Raw genomic sequence first — 21802 nt, 5'->3', positions numbered from 1 at the left:
CTAATCTCTTCGTTGTGTTCTCCAACGGTGTATGTAATGAATCCAAAAAAGTATTGTTCCTATGTGAATTATGGTCACATATATCCATCCTGTGGTGAGTAGATAGTCTTGTCTCGTAGGCCAGTTTGCTGACTGTGATTGATCAGTTACTGTTGACTCACTCAAGTGTAGTTGTGGTGCATCCTCAAAACCGGTTGTAATCCAATCATCGGCTTCTTCAACTATTATTAATTGTTGATTTAATCCATATTCACTTGTTGGCATAACATATTGTTTACTATATAAATCACATAGTTTTAATGCGTTTATTAGATTCTCACGTTTTGTTTGTGATACGTTGATCTCTGATTTTGAATGGAGCTGGAAAATAAATAAGAATAATTGTGAAAATGTATAACTATTGATCTAATTTTCAGTATTGATTATGTGTTCAGTAGGAGTGTCAAGTTGGTCACTGGGTAGATGAGTATGGTGAGTTCAGTTTGTGGTTGTTCGACTTTGTGCAACATTGAATCCACTTGATGTAGGAGAGTTGTGAACATTCCTTGATTGATTATGAAGTTATCATTAGGTTATATCAACTGAGTAGGATATAAGACGAAGTTGTAATTACAGTGAAACATTTGTGTTGTTTTAGAACAATCAATACAATAATATGTAACCTAATTATATAGAATTATAAGCCAATCAAAATTAACCGTAATTGCAAAGATGAACTTCTTGTGAAATATCATATATGTACATAAGTAATGCTAACTCACTACACTGAGATCACATCCAATATGTGTTATCCTTTTTGTTTCCCCCATACATTTTTGGCCGATTGCATTAGTTATACAAGTGCGTATTTGTTGACGATATGGTTTTTTGTGGCATATTTCATTTAAGTCAGGCCATAAACAATTAGACCATGCTGACCATACACTCCATATAGCTGGTGATGGTTCAATCTCACAATGATCACCTGTATAACCTTGGCTACAAATACATTTATACAAAGTTGGATTCTTAGTATCTTGGATACACTGACCCGAATTCCTACATGGTTGCCTTCTCATTTTAGATTCACTTGTTATATTGAATTCACCACAAACTGATATAGGTACACACCTGGGTTCACTTTCAGTCTGATGTTGATGTGTTGTAGGACATTGACAACTAATATGTTCATAAAGAGAGAAGGAATTAAGTAACATTTATAATTAGATCGCAACTATGTTAATTAATTATGGTTAGTCTGACACGGTAAACATTGAATCATGTTTTTCTGTTATCTGAGATCCAGTGTACAATTTAAGTGGTATGAAAACCCATTGAGCCATCAAAGCTCAATTTGTGTCCTCAGTCACTGACCTTAAAAAGACTGTGAATGGTGACTTCTATTAATCGATAGAAAAATGGATTTGACTAGCTGGTTCTGTCTTTATGAATAATAATATCCAACAGTTTATCTCAGTAGTAAGTGTATTTTTCTACATAGAACAGATACTATTTGGGTGATTTCTGACAAAGTCAAACATACCAGTGCGCCTTTATTAGAGACGTGGTCACATATAGTAGAGATCGCTTCCAAGAACGACACAGGCATTAGTCGAGGATAATTGTGAAAACACAAATCTTTAGTGGGTTAGATATTGAACAGTTGGATGTTTTTCAGATGTTATATTGAACAATATGGCTGGTCAATTGAGCCCAACCGACTGTAGTCCTGAACATCAGTGAGGAGATTCAAACAACCAATACCACTAAGTTATAGGGATTTGAATTTGATAGTGAAGATAGATTTCTTTTAAGTTAGGAGTGAAGATTCACATGGAAGTAAGAAGGTCTTCGCGATGAACTCTACATAACTAACGACCTGCAGTTTATTCTGCACTAAACAGGACAGTTCCTGAAACAAATTTTCACAATATTTAGGAACAGCATACTGAAAGCGATAGACAAATGTAGTTCATATATGGAAAGTTAGCAGTTTTTCGAATAAGTGGATGTTGGCTACTGATTAAAGATTGAATTTTGAGTTAGTGAACTGCAGGTTTCCACTCCAATCCCACCATCTTCGGTTTTGAGTACCTAAAGAGCACGAAGAATGCAGGGGAGGAAGCCGAGCAAACTAACGTGTTCTTGATAGTTAACTTCCGTTAATTTGTCAGTGCTTGTTATTGAACCTAAATATATTGTGTCTGTTTTATAGGTTACTGTTACTGAGTGGTATAGACTGAAAATCATAGGACAGCTGAGGTTGTTTTATTCTGTCGTGATGCCTTTCTGCTCTTTGATTACGAGATTATATCTCCAAATTTTCAAATTGTTTTCTCTGTTACTATACACTTAAACCCAATTATGTTGGGAATCATCATTCCACCAACTTGTTCCCGTATCATGAAAACCATCACTTCCAATGACCACAGTTATTCAACTAGATTATTCAGGTAGTATTGATTTCAGTAGTATCTAGACAACTAGTCACAAACAAAGTCATTGGAACTGACTGGTCTATTGCTTTTGGAATAGTCTTAAAAACTAAATTATAATTGAGACTGGTGACCCTGACTTTGTCGAGAGTGAAAGCGCAAAGCCATTTAAACCGTTCAGCTCAGAGGATAAAGTACTGTTCATCGGTAGATTGAAACTACATATCACTTAATTAACCTAATCATTGATTTCGCAAGTTAGCTCACATTCTCTTAAAAAAATCTCAAGTAGGCGAACAATGACCTCTTAGTTTGTTTTTATATCATAGCCATTCGCTCCCTTCTTAATCTGGAATTATTTTACCATTTGTTCACGATCTAATTTGAGATATTAATATTCTGTCTTAAAATGAGTTATTACCGAAACTGGACATAAAATACTTACCGGGAACCATACTCTAAATTTCGTGGATCTCGCACACAAGAAAATGGAACACAGCCAACTTCATCTTCGCATGGATTTCTTTCATACTCGCACTGAGTACCTTTAAAAGCAGGTGGACATTGACAAAATAAGCCTGACTCCAGATGATCAATCTCCAGATTTTGTACACATGTGCCTCCATTCGCACAGTAACTGTCACTGTAACAACTATGTTGTCTTCTTACTTTCGAACATGTGTCTGAATTTCTGTCATACTAAGAAACATTTTAAAAATATGATGTTGAAATTTCGATACCATAAATGATTCCGTTGCGTGGAAATGCAGATAATCACCCTACCAGTATTAGTTCAATCGAATCAATCTGCATAGGGATGACGTAATGTGACCAGATAAGTAAGTGAATAAAGTATATGTTTAGTGAGCTGACTTCGTGTGGTGTTTGTACAAACTAATGAATCTTTTGCACTTGATTGCCCTCTGATTTCGAATTCCAAATACAATACGTTCAATTATGCTCATCTAGTTCTACTTACAGCAAAGTGCACAATTTCGGGAATTTCTAGTTAGTACAATAATTCGAATAATTATAATCATCAAACATAGCCAGTATTAAGATAGGCGATTCTGCTGCCCTGATCATTTAAAGAGAACTGATTAAGAAAACAAGAAATGTAAAAATGTACTATCTCAGTTCCCATTCGACCCGGTCATTGTGTATGAAGAATAAAACTCTAGCGGGTGTATTTTGTATTCGATAACAAGTCATTTCATATTTCAGTACTGATTCATTATGACTAGTAGTGGAACTTGACAGCTGAATACATGTGTTGTGGTTTCCACCGAATACGCAACTGCAAACCGATTGAGCTAAAGAATAGAGGTCTGTCTTATAGTAAAAATGTGAGAATTACTCCTTGTTTAGGTGTCAACAATACTTACTGAATGTGATCATATTTCTTTTGTTAGTTGTTGACCTAAGGTGATTGGTCATTGTTGATATAATCGATGAGAAAAACGCGATTCATGACTTCACTCAATCTATCTTAAAAGGAATCCAAGAACGACTAGACATTACTGGTGCTACTTTCGTATTTGTATGTAGTCAGTAGAGACGCTGACAAGTAATTATTTTTACCCAGATTCCCTCTTTCTATGTTTATTTATCGGTAAGCTAAAAGTGCTTGTTTGTTGTCGAATGGAGTAGACTGTTGACATTTGATCAGCTTGAAGATGGTTTTCACCACGAGTTGATACCCGTTGGGGAATTGCCAAGAGCCAAAAACACTATCTAATTGTTTCGTCTTAATTAGGCGTCTAGGGACTAACATGGAATCCAATCCAAGACAATAAGTTCTTGAACCAAGTACCTGATCGAACAACAAACACACACTGATTAGTGAACAGCATCAAGATGGATCGAAATAGTTGAGAGTGACAATTGTCTCATGGAATTCAATCTGTGACTAGTCGGTATTATACTAAATGTGAGATCTGAAAATCTCTTATTTGACTCAGTATTAGCTGATGGGTGGGCATCGCTTGGTTGTCACAAGCTCAGATGTAATATCTAGTTGATTCTTCTTAATTTTTCTGTATCCTCCAACTGATGTCAGTCTGTAACAAAAACCACCTCAAATATTCGTCTACGTTTCTAGATCATTACAACTAACGAGTTAAACTTTGCATGACGGTCAGCCAGTTTATTCATATATCTGCCTATAAATTGACGTGATAGATGTGCATAAATCGAGTTTCTCTATTAGTCAATAAAGCAGCTCTTTTGAAATAGAATTTGTAATTTAAGCTAAAGATGAGCATCGATGAAGAACATTCAACACAAACAACTCGGTTATTCAGTATCATCTACACATCAAACTGATTATTTCAAGTATAAACTTCATACTACTTACTATATATTTAGCTTGACAAGGACAATAAGCTATCAATGCACTTTGTCGTTGAATTTCAATGACTTTGAGAAACAATTTTTTATTATTAATAAAATGCAGAAAAAATTCCATCGGTAGACGTCTCTCAACAGGTACATGTAATAACCAAGCTTTCAAAATCCTTTTTAATTCTTTTACTTTTTTCTCTTCTGTATAATGGATTTTTGCATCACGTAATAAGTCATTCATATAAGTGCCACAGAAACCAACAGTGTATGATTTGTTTTTGCAAAATTTATGTGTTTTACTACGACAAACATCTGGGCAATTTAAATGTGGATCAATCTCACGAATGCATAAACCCAATCTACAGAGAAGAAGGAACAAATCAATTAGTAACATAATAAAGCTTTTTAGTGGTTTAGTGAGGAACGGATAGTTTTGAGGAGGAGGAGAAGACGAAATCTCTTCTCAGAGATGAATAAATATATGAAAAGTGAATTATTGGTTATACTGGATCAATATCATTATGTTGTTTCATAGACGTTGAAACTGTCGATTTGATTTCGTGCGAAGATATTTACCCACTGTACTGACTAACATCAAACAGCATGGAATGGATATTTAGTTCAGCGTGATTTTTTGTATTCTTACACTCGATGCCTATTCGTGATCTTAATTATATAATACGTTTATCAACTATAAATTTTTTTAAGATTTAAAGTTGCCGAACATGTGATAATGATAATAACCCATCTGTTTAATTGATCGGTTTATTTGACTCTATTCAGTAATTTCACAATGGAGAAGAGAACGGAGTACAATTTTATTCAGTCATTATATATGAATATGTCCTTTTAGTATTTCCACTACGGGTTCTGACGAAGGAAATGAATTTTAGAAATGTTTATTGATATAAATATATTCCAATGAATGAGGATATGTAATGATTCACCATATATTACAAAACTATTATAAAGTTGTATGAAATCCCCAGTAAGTCCAAAACTAATGATTTATCGCATTGTTTAATGCAATCAAATTTTAAAAATACGAATTGAAATCTTTCAATAAAGGCCTTTTGAAAATAGTACACAACCCAGTTTTGCATATTGACAGTAATCATGTTCACTTATATTTGCTGCAGTTATATGTATTGATAATTATATCGAAGTTACATATCAACTCATTCCAAAACATTAATAACTATAAAGTATAATCATGACAGATAAGGAGAAATATTTCTTGACAAGAAATTACTACATTCTACCCCATATAAAGGTATATTTTTCCTAGTTAACATGAGAAATGCGAAATACGTGGTTTCTGGGCAATAGTGCAATGTCTCAAATTTAATTAAAAATATGCTGATCCATAAATAAAAACTTTCGTCTAAATTTAATAGAATAGTTTCACAGTATTCGGGCACCGAGTCGATGTGAAACATTAAAGAGGAAGAATGTATTTGTAAGATCTTATTGAATGAATTTGAAGTAAATCCAACGTTTCGCCTGTTGATCTGGCCCAACAATAATTTTGATGTTTGATTATATTTCCTTGAAAAAATTTGAATGATTGCCAGGTGAAACGTCGGATTTACTTCAAATTCATTCTCTGAAATTTTACAAATACATTCTTTCTCTCTGAGATGCTGATCTATTTACTCTTTATCTCCACTACAACACTTTCTTTAATCTACAGTGTTTTTGCTCGTCACATATCAATTTATTTCTTATTTTCCTCGTCTATTTTAGTATTCTTCCGCTATTATGCTGTTAACAATTTCGAAAGTAATGAATACTGGTGGAAACCTTGTTATTTTTGGCAGATTTAACTAGCTTACTGAGTATTATCATTGTTTAGTCCAGCACCACCCATATGAGACAATCCGTTAAATATATAGACAGTATACCAGTTTCCCAATCATTTAACACTACAAACAATCACTTACATTATTTCTCCCTACTACTATAATATTGTTCCTTTATATTCATCGGTTGAGTTGAGACTCGTTATCCTAGTAAAATGTTTGTGGTATACTGACATCAATGTCATCAGTTTCTTATACATAAAATCATCTTCGTTACTTGTATTGCTTTTTTTTATTCTATGATGCCTTTCTGGTGGTCGATTTAATTGGTTACACCTTTGTAAAACATTTTAACTACCGGATAAAAGTTGTGATGAAGATTCAGTTGAAAGCATTACGAATAAACAAATGAATTGAAATTTGATTTTTACCTATAAATTATATCCAGTATAGCTCTAAATGTCTTTGTATTTCTGGATAATGCTCTATTGTATACTTCTTTGACCCATTTTAAATTATTCATTAATTCACAATTAATCCGCATTACAACTGGATTACCAAGATTTTTTCCTGATGTATGTATTACTAGATCAAGCATATTTAAATAATCTTTTGATTTTAATATGCTATTCGGTGGTATGACAATGTCTAAATTTCTATCTTCTATAAATCTTCCAGACATTAATGTATCATAATAAACTTCCGTCGCTTCTTCAATGAACTGAACACGTTGTCCTTTTAACATTGGTGTACCACTACATTTCCATGCTAATGATGCAGGCCATGCTTCTTGATAAATAAAATATAATGGACTAGAATTACAGTATGATGTATATAATGACGTGTATATAACAAGTAATATAGAGAAATACATGTAAAGAAAGACCGTTACAATGGTTTTAGTCTGTTAAAAATTATCAACGTTATAATCAAAAATAATTTTATAATCATTAACTAGCTAAATATAAGTTTAAAATGTGTTATCGATAACCCAATCGATAATTTATTACCATGATGATTTCATTAGATAATATAAAAAACCACACTGCACTAAATGTCTATTCTTGGTGTTTGTATGAACTAATGATTCCTTTGTACTTGATGACTGCCTGACTTCGAATTCTAAATACAATACGTTCGTTCGTGCTCATATATTTCTTGGTTAGATTGTGTTATTTCTAGGATTCCTAGTTTGCACTATAATTTAAATCATCACATTGGCGTCGCGATGGGACGTTTATACATACATTCAGATTTTGAGGATTACATGGAAGATTTTAAAATCTGGGCTTTTACCAATGGATATCTTGAGTGTTAATATTGTGACTCACTTCCTTACATTCATCGGGAAGAAAATCATACAGCTTATCAAAACTCTGGCTTTACCAGAAAAGCTTATTTCGTTTCCTTATGCAACTCGCAAGCGACTACTACTAGACCATGTAAAGTGTACAAATTTCGAATGCCGTAAAGGAAGGAAATTTTATAAAATGATTCGTCGGGACATCAGGATCCCATTACTTTACTACGTGGTCCCCGTCTAATACGTAATCAAGGTTATTCAGATAACAATTCATTGAGTAGTTGAGAAGCAGGTCACGAAGATGAGCACAAGTTTGGTAAATGTTTGATCTGTGGGACGTTTCACTCACGTAATTCGTGTATATTTCGTAATCCTAAATGCTTTAAATGTGGTATGATTTGACACATGCCGGCAGTCTGTAATACTAACATTCATTTCGCTGCAAGCAATCCTAAATTTGGTCTTATTAAGTTGGGTGTTTCTAATGATCATTTATCTTTATCCACGACTTCGAAAAGCAGCATACGGTCATATAGCAGTCCAGAATCATTGTTAGGCAAAAGCTACTAGTCAATAACCTTCTTACCGGATTCCTCATGTCATTGTACCAGATATCATTTGTCCTAACGGTTCACATATTTCTGATGTAATTTCCTATAAATCTGAAGAAAATATGTTAAATGAATCAAATCATGATCGAAACTCCGATAGATGCTTATTTTTCTAATGATTCACTATTCTTCAATGACATTTTTTAATAAATTTGATGGAAATACTTTAGAGAAATCAGATCCTGATGTTATATCAAATTTTACTTGCTTTCATAATGCATTTGTTTCTTGTGGGGAACTTGTTCAATGCGAAGCACAAGTCTCACATGAGATCGATTTCGATGATTTTATATCAACTGTTGTTTATCCTTATCATGAGATCACTTAAAATGAATTCTCTAACCAATGTGAGAAATATGTTTTAAATTAGGCCAGATCATTTATCGTTTGTGGATACGAGGATCCAATATTATATCGTGGGGGTGTTGAGAAACCTATGGTTCCAATTCTAGATATGAGTGGTTTTAGTACACAACCGACTTTAGTTGTTCATTCTAATACTAATGAGTATATTCCAGATCATACAGAGTCTACATCCAATACATAGTCAGACAGACACACGATGAAGTTAAGAAGAGACAAAATCGACTGCAGAAATTTTGATTCTCATTTAAGCTATGTTGGATGTGGCGTTTGTATGAACTAGTGATTCCTTTCGAATTCCATGTATAAGACGTTCTTTCGTGCTTATCTAATACATCTTGGTTAAATTGCGTTATTTCTGGGATTCCTAGTTTGTACTATAATTCGAATACTTCAAACTATCACAATATTCCATGCTGTTTGATGTTAGTCAGTACAGTGGGTAAATATCTTCGCACGAAATCAAATCGACAGTTTCAACGTCTATGAAACAACATAATGATATTGATCCAGTATAACCAATAATTCACTTTTCATATATTTATTCATCTTTGAGAAGAGATTTCGTCTTCTCCTCCTCCTCAAAACTATCCGTTCCTCACTAAACCACTAAAAAGCTTTATTATGTTACTAATTGATTTGTTCCTTCTTCTCTGTAGATTGGGTTTATGCATTCGTGAGATTGATCCACATTTAAATTGCCCAGATGTTTGTCGTAGTAAAACACATAAATTTTGCAAAAACAAACCATACACTGTTGGTTTCTGTGGCACTTATATGAATGACTTATTACGTGATGCAAAAATCCATTATACAGAAGAGAAAAAAGTAAAAGAATTAAAAAGGATTTTGAAAGCTTGGTTATTACATGTACCTGTTGAGAGACGTCTACCGATGGAATTTTTTCTGCATTTTATTAATAATAAAAAATTGTTTCTCAAAGTCATTGAAATTCAACGACAAAGTGCATTGATAGCTTATTGTCCTTGTCAAGCTAAATATATAGTAAGTAGTATGAAGTTTATACTTGAAATAATCAGTTTGATGTGTAGATGATACTGAATAACCGAGTTGTTTGTGTTGAATGTTCTTCATCGATGCTCATCTTTAGCTTAAATTACAAATTCTATTTCAAAAGAGCTGCTTTATTGACTAATAGAGAAACTCGATTTATGCACATCTATCACGTCAATTTATAGGCAGATATATGAATAAACTGGCTGACCGTCATGCAAAGTTTAACTCGTTAGTTGTAATGATCTAGAAACGTAGACGAATATTTGAGGTGGTTTTTGTTACAGACTGACATCAGTTGGAGGATACAGAAAAATTAAGAAGAATCAACTAGATATTACATCTGAGCTTGTGACAACCAAGCGATGCCCACCCATCAGCTAATACTGAGTCAAATAAGAGATTTTCAGATCTCACATTTAGTATAATACCGACTAGTCACAGATTGAATTCCATGAGACAATTGTCACTCTCAACTATTTCGATCCATCTTGATGCTGTTCACTAATCAGTGTGTGTTTGTTGTTCGATCAGGTACTTGGTTCAAGAACTTATTGTCTTGGATTGGATTCCATGTTAGTCCCTAGACGCCTAATTAAGACGAAACAATTAGATAGTGTTTTTGGCTCTTGGCAATTCCCCAACGGGTATCAACTCGTGGTGAAAACCATCTTCAAGCTGATCAAATGTCAACAGTCTACTCCATTCGACAACAAACAAGCACTTTTAGCTTACCGATAAATAAACATAGAAAGAGGGAATCTGGGTAAAAATAATTACTTGTCAGCGTCTCTACTGACTACATACAAATACGAAAGTAGCACCAGTAATGTCTAGTCGTTCTTGGATTCCTTTTAAGATAGATTGAGTGAAGTCATGAATCGCGTTTTTCTCATCGATTATATCAACAATGACCAATCACCTTAGGTCAACAACTAACAAAAGAAATATGATCACATTCAGTAACTGTTGACATACATGTGAATATGCTACACATAAGGCCAATCCTTTTTTGAATTCATTACATACACCGTTGGAGAACACAACGAAGAGATCAGTCAATAACCATTTTAATATCGCCGATTTCGGTACTTTGATTTGCTTTACACCTGTTTTGGTTTTTCATCAACAGTACTATTGCGAATTCGCAGAAGTATCTGGAGTGGAACAAACTCTATCGGCGAGACTCTAATTTATGGACGAGTCAATCAAAAGCGTTTGAGCGATTTCAAGGTCACGGAGCCAAGTTCAACACGCGATGCTAATATACGATCGGTTCACAGCGGATTTTAGAGAGGAGCTGATTAATGAGAGATTACAACAGATGGGACGGCGAGACTCTAATTTAGGGACGAGTCAATCAGAAGCGTTTGAGTAATTTCAATTATTAGCCTATCAGAAGACAGTATAAAGTAAAAATATATTACAAGAAAGTAATGGATTACAGTGGATATTCTTCTTTTACATGATTAAAAAACTTGTTAAGGTTTGATAAAGGTTCAGAAGTTCTGAATTCATAATGCATATGGTATAGAAACTCATCCATGGGGTTAGGGTGCTAACATGCGATCGGTTTACGTCGGATTTTAGAGAGGCTACAACCCTAACCCTAACCTCTAAAATCCGTTGTAAACCGACCGCATGTTAGCACCCTAACCCTATGGATGAGTTTCTATACCATATGCATTATGGATTCAGAACTTCTGAACCTTTATGAAACCTTAACAAGTTTTTAAATCATGTAAAAGAAGAATATCCACTGTAATTCATTACTTACTTACAATATATTTTCACTTTATACTAACTGTCTTCTGATTGGCTAATAATTGTCAAGGTCATTCAAGATTCGTTTGAAGATCGTACCTAAATTAGGGTCTCGCCACTCTATCTTCTCTGAAGTAGTGCTCATTGCAAATGCAACATCGTCGCGATGACTAATAAAAGCCAACTCGTGTTAGTCAAGTGTTTAATTCATTTTAGTGATCTCTAGAAGCAAACAGATGTAGTTTCACTTAACGACAAATTCAAGTACCATTCAAGCAGATTGTGATGACCTGTTTGAATAGACTTTTTATCACGTTCTTTTGAAAGTAACGAATTGGATGCATAACCTGAGGGTTTTGAGTTTATTGCTATCAGGGTTATGTGTACGGACTGCTGAGTAGTTCTGAGGTAGCTAACAGCAGTCCTTGATTCTTAGCTTCTCAGACTAACGTAAACCCGTCATCAGAAATGTCATTCCTGAAAGTCGACCACTATTTTATGAGTTTTGTAGTCATTTACTTGGGCCATTCCAAAATTGTTAAGTAGCTTGTTTACAAAGCGCATCTCAAGTAGGTAGCTTCATGTGGCAGTGTTGTATTTCGATCTGACGACTCTCTTTTGAACGCTGAATTGGTTGGACAACGGTTTCAAATGTACTTTGAGTGACTTAGTCAAACTAATGGAGAAACACTTACAATACAATAGACTAATTATCTTCTTTTCGTAGTGTGACAATTACGAAGTGGGAGAATTTACTGGTGTGAGTCGCCTAAACTCAACTACGCTGACCAACAAAATTGATTAGCCGATCGGAATTATTTGAATACCTAATTGTCAGTCGAATTCAGTCTGTGGTGTGTGGTACTGATGTCGACAGACATAAGTAGTCTAAGTCATCAGTTGAAAGTGAAATGCCTGGCGGCAGAAGGTTAAGATCGAAGAGAAAAGAACGAGAACAGAGAGTGCTTGGTGTGGAAACGAAGGGTCAGTCAAATCCCAGGCAATTGATCAACATTTTCTAGATGAAGCATTCGCCGTATGGTTCTCAGATTTTACTAAGACGTTCTGTAATTTTGTATTCAAACATATTTGGTTGTCCTCGCTTGCATTCTCGTTCACTATATTACTACAAGCATCATTGTGTTTCAACATCTTTAAAGCAACTCATAGTGAGACAAGTTTTATATCACGTTACGCTATTCACCAAGCATTCAACAAAAACTTTAATTACCAATACAGGAACAACTAGTTTTTTGATCATTTTTACCAGTTTTTAAAGTCAAGTATGGTGACTTTAATTAGACTGCGGTTAAAAATAACAATATTTAATAATCAAAAACATAGTAATAATAACAAATACATATTATTCAAACAAAATAACTGCGGTAAGTAGGAATGCATTAATAAAGCGGGGTGCTATACACGTTATGTACATGAAGAAATAATGATGTTCCACAATTTTACAAAACAAAGATGGAAAAGTATCTCCTAGGATAAGTTTCATTATTTAACTACTTCAATGGTGTACTTAATGCCTCCTCAAATTTACTTAGAGTTCGTTTCAAACCTTCTCTAAGATAAGGAGAGAAAGATAAAATAACATATTACACAAATAGGATATTTGCCAAAACATTTCATATTTGGTTATAGTATCGGCAAAGGATATTTGGACTGGCAAGTTTTTGGATTAGAAAATAATTTGCTTTGAAGTTACTAGGTCTCTTGTAAAATTCAGCAAGGCTGTCTGATGAAAAATCCAATTTAATTCATTTTCGTACTAGGAACTTGTAATGAATGAGAACCACGGTCATCGATATCACCTGATAAGATTCACCAATAAGAATTATTCAACACCCTTTTCCCCTGCGAACACTATTTAGCACTTTTTCCGTAACTCGAACACTTAATTAGATTAATTTTTGTTGGATGGATGTGATTCTATGTAAGTGAACATAGTGCAAGTTTTTCTAAATACATTTCTTTATGTCGAACCATCCTACCTTTTAGAGAAGAAAGCACATGTGGGACTAGTCATTGGACGTGCATTATCAAATGTTTCTTAGAGTCCTCGTATACTGACCGTGTAGATGATGTTTGGTACATCACCTACATAAAGGCAGTGGTATTTTGGTTTACTAAAAGTATCACATAATACGCCGTTTTGCAGTTAAGCTAAAAATATATTGGTGAAAGTGGGACCAAGAGGAGATCTCACTGCTACTTCATCTATTTGTCGATAACGTTTGTTTTTGTGCAAGAAGTGGGTACTCATTATCAATTTCAATAAAAGTCTCTTCACTTCATCTACTAGCATAAGTAACACCGTTCTTTTCTACAAGTTGTTTGCAAATATATTCCATAGTTTTAGTCAGTGAAATATCAATAAATAAAGACATTATATCCAAAGATGACGTGGCTATTTTCGTTAGATTAATATTTCTTATTACATTTCCAAATCCAAATACTTCTTTTACATTGCGTTTCACTAACTTTCGATGTAGTGATCTTAATAATTTCACGAGCCACTTTGCTGTTGAGTGGTACGGTGTGTTTGATAAATTCAGACGTAATTGAGCTTATTGCTTTTACACTGTAAATAGGTCAAAAAGGTGTGGAGTGCGTGCTTCTGAACATTTAAGCATGTCACAAGTAGAATGAGAAATAAATTGTTGTTGTTCTACAGATTTTAACGATGAAGTTGGTTGATGTTCCATCTTTTCTGCCAGGCCTTTACGTAATCCTAGTCTATGACATTTAGTTTGATCATCAAACAGAAGACCAATTTATCTATAGAATCAATCTTGTTTAAAATTGCGACACCTGATCCTTTATCTAGTTCGATTATTATTAAATTTTTACTCGATCTCAGTTTTCTGGGTGGCTTCTCGAGGTTTCCTAGTCAATGTCCTCTTTATGTTGTGTTTGCTGCTTCTAAATTAGTTACAGTAGTCAATTAATGTCATCTTAAATTCTTCTATTTTGAGCTTACTTGAAGCTACCAAGTCTTGTGTCTGGATTAGTAGATTTTTAAACTAATCCTTTGAAAGCATTAAATTTTTGTTCCTTCTTGTTTGCTGCACTTCTGAAGCATATGTCACAACTTGATCCTCGAGATTTCTACGAACATTGTCAATAGCATATAATCTAATTCAGTGATATGTACTTGAAGTATTTTGATTTTGTTCACAGCATATCTTTTCAGTGAGTTGACATTAGGTTTGACTTTATATCGATAGAGTGATTTGCAAACCTGTTTAGGATAACGTTGGGTCAGCGTGAAATGAAAAATGAAATTCAAGGTGGTTTTTGCGTCTGTGAGGTTTGTACTATACTTTGGGCACTTAGTGAAGAGACTCAGTACAGCTAAGTGCTCACCGAAATTTAGCAGTTTAATAATTCTCATAGGATATTCAAGAGCAGAGTATTCCAGGCTCGCCCGATTGAATCATCATAGTATATCCACTCTTTATACTACAGGCGAGTTAAAAAATAAATATTCCAAATAACATACAATGATGACTGAATAATCGGAGTGACAAGAGTTATTAGTGATATATGTACACATGTTTAAGGCAATCTGAAGAAAGATATAGGGAACAAAGAGGTGTAACTCACATTTCTTTTTTTAACGGTTCCAGCTGAGACATAGATTTGGATAATTCTTCGCACTTGGCCATCAAAACATAAGTGGACTAAGGGGGAAATAAAAGTTCTGAAAATATTACAACAATAGTTAAGTATTTCAGATACAAATAATACATCTTACATTAATCAAAGTATACAAGGCTTTACTTTAACTGGTTGATTGTTATAATGACAAGGGAATCCCTGTGTTCTCAAACTATTGAAACTTCCCACATCGTTGAACCTTATAGCTTTAGAATGCACTGGGGATTTGTGCTAAATTCATATTAAGATGGTGTTGTTAGTAAAATTATTGTTTACAAGTGGACCATAATCCATGAACTAGTGTACATCTACAGTTGTGATTAAAGGTCTCTTATCCGAACCAAGATCATTAAGAGTATTGCGTAAAGTTGTCCAGTACTTATAAGAGCGTTAATCATAGCAATACACTAGGGTTATTTTTCATATTAAATTTTAGAAATGTACCAGTCCACCGTGAGATACCTTAAAATCACACTTATGAAAATAAAATTATGACCCATTTCTGGTCAAGTAAACTTTCAAAGATAGGAAAGGCACAGTGGTTGAGTATGTTGATCATTCCACACTATACTTATTTCATAAAACGGTTTCTGTCGAATCAGTAGAATGAGTCACTATTTAAACGTGAGAGCAGGCAATAAATGATAAAACGGAGCATTCACTGAAGCATGTCAACGTTCATGCTGAAGCTATGTCAAAAATGTCGTATACATATATATGTGTACAAATAAATAAATAAATAATGTACTCAACTAGATAACCGCTACTCAAGATTTCGACTTGATATAAATAAACAGCCCTTAGTAAGGGTATTCATAGAAACCTAAACCAACCTTAAATGTGGTAGTACAGACACTGAGAAATTATGGCTAGTAATGGCCGTACATTTTCAAACTACCGATGTCAACTCGCCATTTATCAACAGACTAACCTTTATACATGCACCGATAGTTTCACAAGCGTAATCCACGGAATCTGAAAATACAGTTGTACAGTCCAAGGTAAGACTTGACATCTAAAACATAAAGAAGACAGTACGCCATTATGTTGGTTTCAACATGAAAGGAGCAAGAATGACGGAGAGGGAATTACAAGAAAAGGAGGTAAATAGAACCAAAACAGTAGTGTCCTTATCATTTGGACGAAGATAATATTTAGTAACTACAATCATGTAAAATGGGATATCAGTTTGAAATGGCCTTCACCCATCACTGTTTAAATAGTCAAGTGGTGTGAGTAGACCTTTCAGAAAAGATGTTGTCTATGGCATATGGGAAGCATTTACGTGATTAATGAGTCATATTTTTAGAAACTACGAATTACATCCAACCTTACCAATATTTTGTAAGCCCAACGAGCTACTGTATAACAGACAACTTAGCTTTTCAGCTCAAAGTTTGATTTTGTGGCACTCTTTGTATAGTCATGACCCATTTAGACATTAAACAAATTTTGGAAATAGCATGTGAGATAAGTTGCGCTGGAAAATAAACTGCATGATTTTTTCCAGATTTATTAGTACTAAAGACACTCGAAATGGTGATTTGTAGTTCAGGTGGAGTTCCGTTCTTTGGCCTGGTCGTAGAGCCTTCATTGTTCTCTTGAATAATATCACCGGCACAAAATTCACTTCTACCTAAAGTGTAATCATATTTAAATGTTAAAAAAGTGAAAAATCGCGTTGATGCTGGAGTTTGTTTACGGTATGTCACTATGAAATAAAATATTTTATCCAAATGAAAATGGCGCATTTGATACTTCCCTGACGAACCGCCCATGTAGGTGGATGCCGAATACCCACTTGGACAAAAGTCAGACATCTACATCCGACTAGTCAGTATTCCCGGGGTAAATTATGATACATTATAGTTTTGAGATGAGATTTAAAAACACTTTGAATTTACTGATCTGTTAACTGAGTATGAAGCGACATTAAAAATACGGCACTAACGAAACTGTGTGAACTAGTTTACAATCAGCAGGAAATAAGATCCCAGTTATCGACTCTACGACAAGAGGGAACCTAGCGAGCTAGGAACAATAAGAAATGAGGCTAAAGTTCTCGAAACTCTATGTTTTCCATGTAGTTCGCCTATGATATTGTCAATTGGTCATCTGAATCATAAATATTTATCGGTGAATGAATGTATTCACATTTGCTTGCAGAACATGGAGAGTAGCACTTAGCATTATAATGTTAAGTGTTACAGTATATTGTAAATAAATAAAAGAGTAACTTAATTCTCCAGTTACCCAAGCTAAAATGGGGGAAATAAAGACAAACTTTGAAGAAATACATAACCTGTTTCTTCTTTTGCAGATCTTTTCAAATAACAATGGATTGGCAATTACAAAAAAAGCATAACGATTGATGCTCAAGCTTCTGCTATGATGCTGTATAATAATACGCTTTTTTCTTTTTAATAAATTTATTTAAGCATATACCATTTTTCCCGTGGATTGCAGTTTTAGTGTAGTGTGTTGTGGGAATAAAAGCGAACATAGGAGACCTTTGGGGTTATGCCAATGGTGTTTTAAAAGTTGTGGCAAAAGTAGATAATTCGGCGTGTATTTAGGCGAGAAGTAGGCAATTCGGCGTATGTTTAGGCGAAAAGTAGACAATTCAGCGACATTTGAGAGACAGAGCGACAAAAAGGGGAAAATCTGCATTATTTCCCCTGGGCAGGAGAAAAATCAGACATTTTGGCACGTTTTCCCTTTATTTTCCAACGCATTTTCCCCTTTGTTGGTTGATTGAGTCAGACATATTTGCAGCTGCCCATCACGATAACACAAGTAATTCACTTTACAATCTCATATGGAGGGATTTATTACGAAATACCTGGCTTAATGTAGACGTTAATGAACGAAGCAATGAGTCTAAATTATTTGCTATCCCTTCTGCGCTCTTCTCAAGTTCTGTCAAAATCCCGAGCTGTAACGCACACATCAAACTAACATAATAGTTTCGAATGTACAATGAATCTGATAAACTACAAAGTAGGTGAACCTTTTTTGTCCACAAATCGATGGTGAGGAACTACTGTACTCGCTCATAAGCGTCTGCCCCTGTAGCTTCAACAGTTATTATAGATTTTATCAGCATCGATTTTTTATTCACATGAGCAGTGGTTTCAAATTGTTCTTTTGCTTAACATGTTTCCGAATCCAATAGTAGTGGATCACCAATGCCTCTGAGTAGGAACCTAGGTATTTTGAACGATAAAAGAGAAAAAGGAAGAAGAAATTGTAGATTACAGCGAGATACTGTTCCATTGTTCTTAAGAATATGTTAAGTTCCCTCTTAAAGTACTCATGAGGAGTCATTTAGACTAGCTCAACAGGCACCAAATTCCAGCATTCGACTACTCTCAAGGAGTAGAAAGTGGGTCTGCAATCCATTCCGAGATGTTGTGTCTCCAGATTCTGGGTGTTACTCCTAAGTTTTGTATTGGGACTAAGCTCAAGTAGGTGTTCAAGGGGATGCCTGAAAGTGTTTAGGATGTTGTAAGTTTTTAGGACACCTCTAGGACGCCTGTACTCTGATGGGCAAATGTTCAGCGATTTTAGGCGCTCTTTGTAAGATTTAAATTTGAGTTTCCGAACTGATTTCGTGACTCGCTGTAGGATACATTCCAGTGTGTCCTTATATTTTTAGAGTGGTGGAGGAAACCCTATAGTTCCCTACTCTGAGTGAGGTCGAATAAAATTGTTGAGGATTGTGTGAGAAGTTCTTTCGTCGAACTGGCGCCCCAGTGTTAACAGTGTAGGGTTTGCTTGGAAGGAATTTTTTGTCTCAGAGCGAGACTTCAGATCGTGGGGTACGAACACTCCTAAATCATTTCCAACTTCGGATACTACTAGAAGGGAGTTACCCAAGTTGTAGTTGTAGTCTGCAACATGCATCAGATGGACCAAGTAACACTTTGAAGTGTTGAAGATGAGTCCGTTGTCATCTGCCCATCTTTGAAGTCGAGTCAGATTCTCTTGAAGTGCCAGTTTATTCTCTTGATGGTGAGCTTAGTTCCAGAGTTTCACACCATAAGTAAAATGTAATAAATCCGACTGTGCCTGCTGTGGAAGATCATTTATACAAGTGATGAAAAGAAGGGGTCCTAGTACTGGCGTAACTGACCAAGACATTTCATAGTCTGAGAAACAGTGAAGTAAACACTGACCCTAAAATATCGATTATTTAGATTTGAAGTGAGCTAATCAATTTAAGGTGATTTGATACCTTACGATCAATGATGGTTGTTCACCTGTCCACCTCCCTCAGCAGGTTGGTTATACGAGTGTGACCTATTCCGAAACTGTGCTGTCGGAGAGCAATTTTGTGGACAACAGGTAGTTACGCAGACCATAGAACATCAGGGACTGCATAAATTTTGAGGGTATTGAGAGAAATGCTACCGGCCTGTAGTTTGAAGGTTCGTTGTGTCGAACTCTTTTGAAAATTGATATGTAGTGGCATTGGGCCATAATCACACAATCCTCAAAGCTGAACACGAGGCAATTGGGAAATGTTATAGCCCAAAGCCGCCAATCAGAAGCAGCGAATCATCGATCGGACCAAGGACTCGTAAAACACGTGCGAACATCCTAGAGTCCTTATTGATCTCTCTTCCTGTCTAGCCCAGTCAGTTAAGTCCAGAACACCAATCTCATCCTCTGCAATATGAATCATTACATTTCAAACATACTGAGCTTATATACCAATCAAACAGATCACAACGTAGCATAAAATAAAAAATAACATTTTACAAAATTTGCCCAAATGTGGCTGTGAATGTAGGAGACAGTGACTAATAGATAGGGCATAATTCAAGAATGGTAAAACGCATAACAATGGTTCATAGGTCAAAATAAAGTTTATAATAAGAGGAATATGAATATGAATAGTTTACTTATTTAGCAATTATACGATAAAAATATACGTTAGTATTGGTCCGCAAAAGGATCCCAAAGTTATCATTTATCATATTTATTGGGACCTAGCAGGAAAGTAGATGTTCAACACTTGACGTGGAGAAAAGCCCAACGAGGTGAAAGGCGGGATCAATGGATTGAATGAATTCGAATTGACTGGATGGCTTAGCTCGGCCTTGCAGGCGTCGTCCCTGTTGAATGTCATCTTACTGTCTTTTATTCATGTCAAATGTATTGTTCTATCTCGAGCCTAAGTCTGTTCTCCATCATGTATTGGTGATTGTTACGATGCAATGAGATGGTGAAGCCGATGATGTGACTTTCACGTGAGATCTTATAAATTAGGCAGTTATATCATGACAGATCTACAAACTTAGGATTAGATCTGTCATTAGGGTTGTACTATTATAATAGTAGACCATAAGTCTACAGATATAATGTGAACCAAACTCCACTTTTCTGGCAACGTTCCTTACACCAAGCGGCGTTGTTAGTGTTGAAGCTGCCTACCTCAGTATAGCAGAGTGGACCATATCCACGCCAGGAGAAGTGTCCGTGTTTACAAGATGTAGTTTCCGACACACCGAGTCGGCCCTCACACTCTTTAATGCAAATCATACTGAGTTGCGAACAAATTTAGTATGGGTTGGTTGAAGTGTGCGAAGGCACTTGCTATCAGAAGGTTGGCGGCGTCGCTTTCGTAGCTGGTTGAGCCACTAGGACCTAGTAGTTATTGCCATTGTGTGTTGGTTTCATGCTTGTTTGGATTACCTGTATACGTTGTTGATGCCGGTTCGTTTGTACTCGGTCTAGTAGCGCATTATGCTGCTCACAAAATGAGGAAGGCTATTATTGATGAATGTAGGTTGCTTGTGGTTCATGAAGACCGTACGCGGAACAGACTTTTGAAGCACATAAAATCATGTTCAGTAGAAAATCCCGATGGAAGTCCACATCAAGTTGGGGTGAACTTCCTAGTCCATCTGCTGTAGATTATCCTGAAATCTAACACATCCAACCGTTCGAAATAGCAGTGCATGCTATTGGTAAGATGCCTTAGCTCACTTACACTCATAACGTTGAGGGCTAAGACGATGTGATCACTTCTACCTAGGGAGGGGGCTAATAATAAGAGGTTGTCAATAAGATCGTCCTCGTTCGTATATATGTAGTCTGAGCGCGACGGGTTTTGATGATTTCTAAAGCGATTTGTTGACTAGACATTTTCGAATAATCCCAGGTCTTCAGTGAGGTTGAAGAACCGCTTATCTGCGGAATTGTTACCCCTAATATACGCATGTTCAGCGAAGTTGACTTTCGGAATATCGAAGTGTGCTAGAATTGGGATACCGGTGTGTCAAAGACGAGTAGGGTGAAATAATTCTCCCAGTATACGATTGTCAAACTCGGTATCAGCAGTGGGTTCTTTTTACATGTCTCCAACTAGACATCACGAGTTATTAGAGAATCTCATCAAGATTGATTGACTCTTGAGTGTAAACTTGGTCTAAGTTACAAGGCAACACCCCCCCATTCCTGTTTTTCAGTCGTTGCGAAACAGGAACATGTCGGGTATTGCTATCTCGTGGT

The 21802-nt window shown here is 35.4% G+C and overlaps 1 protein-coding gene across 1 annotated transcript; it reads right to left on the bottom strand.

The window, feature by feature from the left end:
• Positions 1-19036, bottom strand: MS3_00006824 (uncharacterized protein; the record flags this gene model as incomplete). The annotated part of the gene is made up of 8 exons (XM_012945865.2): positions 18126-19036; positions 16215-18087; positions 15230-15306; positions 6991-7371; positions 4771-5116; positions 2860-3113; positions 762-1158; positions 1-360 (listed from the first exon to the last, which is right to left on the bottom strand). Exons 2-8 carry the CDS (start codon positions 16296-16298, stop codon positions 1-3), a joined length of 1899 nt encoding a protein of 632 aa, XP_012801319.2. The 5' UTR covers positions 16299-18087; positions 18126-19036.
• Positions 19037-21802: the final 2766 nt, after the last annotated feature.

The sequence above is a fragment of the Schistosoma haematobium genome, chromosome 2, assembly GCF_000699445.3.
Source record: "Schistosoma haematobium chromosome 2, whole genome shotgun sequence".
Lineage (NCBI taxonomy): Eukaryota > Metazoa > Platyhelminthes > Trematoda > Strigeidida > Schistosomatidae > Schistosoma > Schistosoma haematobium.
Note: the sequence above shows the minus strand (reverse complement) of the source record. Positions and strands in the feature narration are given on the sequence as shown.